Here is a 2,139-nt window from a genome sequence, read left to right on the forward strand (position 1 = left end):
CTGCAGTGAAACAGAGAAGAGGGGGAGAGAAAGCAAGAAGAGGGGAAGAGAGGAGTCAAAGGCCCATCCGAGGAGGGCAGAGGCAGGGAGCAGAGAGAAGAGGCAGGACAAGAAAGTAGAGGAATGACCATGGTGTATAATTTATTCTCGTCCCTATGGCAAGTCCGAACTCTATCCGCCAAAGGATCTCAAAAACCAGCTCGTTGAAAATACATCGTTAACCAGGACTAAGCCAGATCGCCTTGCGCCCTGCCCGGGCTAGCGGCTTGCCGGCTCAGCGTGCTAGTTCTCCAGTACCTGATGGGGCCACCGGTGCTGGGCGCCCAAGGTCACCGTCTTTCTCGGCTGTCCAGACCCAAGTTCAAGGTGGGGGGCAATCGCGTTGCGGCGGGCGGGGCTCTAGGAGCCCAGGTCCACGAGGTTGGCCGACATGGGGTTGAGGATGGAGTCCTGCAGGCTGTGGTGGTGCTGCAGTGGATCCGCGCCGCCTGCGCCCGGCACGGGCACGGGCACAGGCACGGCGCTGGGACCCGGAGGGTGGCCGAGGCTGTGCAGGGACGGCAAGCCGGGTGGCGGCGGAGGGCTGAGCAGCAGCGCGGGGCTGGATGACGAGTGGTCTGGCGTTCCCGACGGCGTCTTTTCATCCTCCGAACTGCCCAGCACCGACTTGCCGCTGCCGTTCAGCGACGAAGCCAGTGGATTGTGGCTGTTGGAGTTGGAGTTCTCGCTGTTCTCCCTGCAAGTGCAGGAGCAAAGCAGCCGAGTCAGGGGAAATCGAGGCCGCTCGCTTGGCACCGCATCACCGGGGACCAGCGCCTGTGGCGGCCTGACTCCGACACTCCCGGAGCAGCCTGCGGGTGTTTTCACTTTCTACCTGTCCCTAGGCAGGCTTCCGCCTGGTCTCCGACTCCCCTTCTTTCTGCCCTTCCCTTATTTACCTTTATTTTTCCAGGCTCGAAATCTCATGAATGTCTTTCCCTCATCGGTCGTCTCACCCTTTTTTTTCCCTATCTCTGTGTGCTCCTCAATTTAATTCTAACTCAACTTGAGTTCGTTCTAACTTAACTCTGGGAGCAGAGGCGAGGGAAGCAGGGAACAGCACCAGTGGAGTGCAGGGTGCCCGAGAGAAAAGAGAAGCCTGGATTTCCAGATTGCTCATGAATTCTCAAACTGGGTTTGCTGCTTGGAGGTGATGACAGAAAGGGAGGGACCATGGTTCCAGGTGAGGGTCCCCAGGTTTGAGGAACTTTTTTAACTGTGTAAGGGAACCCTGTCGCTGGAGGCAGGGGCTCCTAACTCTTGCTCTAGTTCTTCCAGGGCCTAAAGAAGGCCCAGGGCTAGAGTTCCTTTCTCTGCAAGCCACAACGAAGTCTTCAGCTGGAGGGGGGCCGGGACAGGAGTCTGAGGCTAGGAGGGCAAGACCCAGGGAGAAGGGAGGAGATTACTAATTCTTATCTAGACTTAAACTCAGGGAGTGCTGCAGCCTTCACCTGGGGCCAGGCCTGAGAATTTAGTTCTCCCAGAGTCTGGATGCAAATCAGTCTGGTTAGAGGTGTGTGTGGGGCGGGGAGCGGCCATCAGCCAAGAGAGCTCCCCTCCTGCCTTGCCTCTGACTGGTAGACCCTGCCCAGAAGTGCCATTTGAAATCCTGCCATTGCCTCTCTCACTGCTTTCCCGAGAGGCCCTTCCTTCCTATTCTGCCGTGGGAAAAGTTTCTGCTTGGCTGGTGGCTGGGCAGAAACTTTGGATATTCCATCCTTAGGGTCTCATTGATCAGGCCTCCATCTCTGACCCTTACTAGATTCTAGGCTGCAGAGGTCCCACACCACTCACCCCAGGTGTCCTGTTAAGCTGGTACCCTCAGGCTCAATTCTGCTGGCACATTCTGGTTTTTTTCCCTATTGCTCCCTCCAGATTTGGGGTTCCAAGAGGTCACAGGGCAGGTCCCCAATAAGACCTAGTGATCAAACTCTGTCAGTTCAGGAGGTCTTTGTCCGCCTGGGGGCACGGGTTCTTAGCCCTTCTGCTGCTTGCAGCACACCCATGGACCTACCTGAGGAGAGAGAGGTTAAGGGCCTGGCTAGGTCCAGCAAGGCAGACAATTAGGGCATGTACCTCTCTCTCTGTCTCTCTCTCTCT

The 2,139-nt window shown here is 56.9% G+C and overlaps 1 protein-coding gene across 1 annotated transcript in view; it reads right to left on the reverse strand.

Moving 5' to 3' along the window:
• Positions 1–399: 399 nt before the first annotated feature.
• Positions 400–2,139, reverse strand: part of SIX2 (SIX homeobox 2) — a gene marked incomplete at its 5' end in the record, with an annotated part of 2,996 nt that continues 1,256 nt past the window's right edge. The window contains one exon of the mRNA XM_004700047.1: positions 400–736. Within this exon, the coding sequence (XP_004700104.1) occupies positions 400–736 (337 nt within the window). The remainder of the gene's footprint in view (positions 737–2,139) is intronic.

The sequence above is a fragment of the Echinops telfairi genome, unplaced genomic scaffold, assembly GCF_000313985.2.
Source record: "Echinops telfairi isolate 266 unplaced genomic scaffold, ASM31398v2 ScPeMD7_7475;HRSCAF=8513, whole genome shotgun sequence".
Lineage (NCBI taxonomy): Eukaryota > Metazoa > Chordata > Mammalia > Afrosoricida > Tenrecidae > Echinops > Echinops telfairi.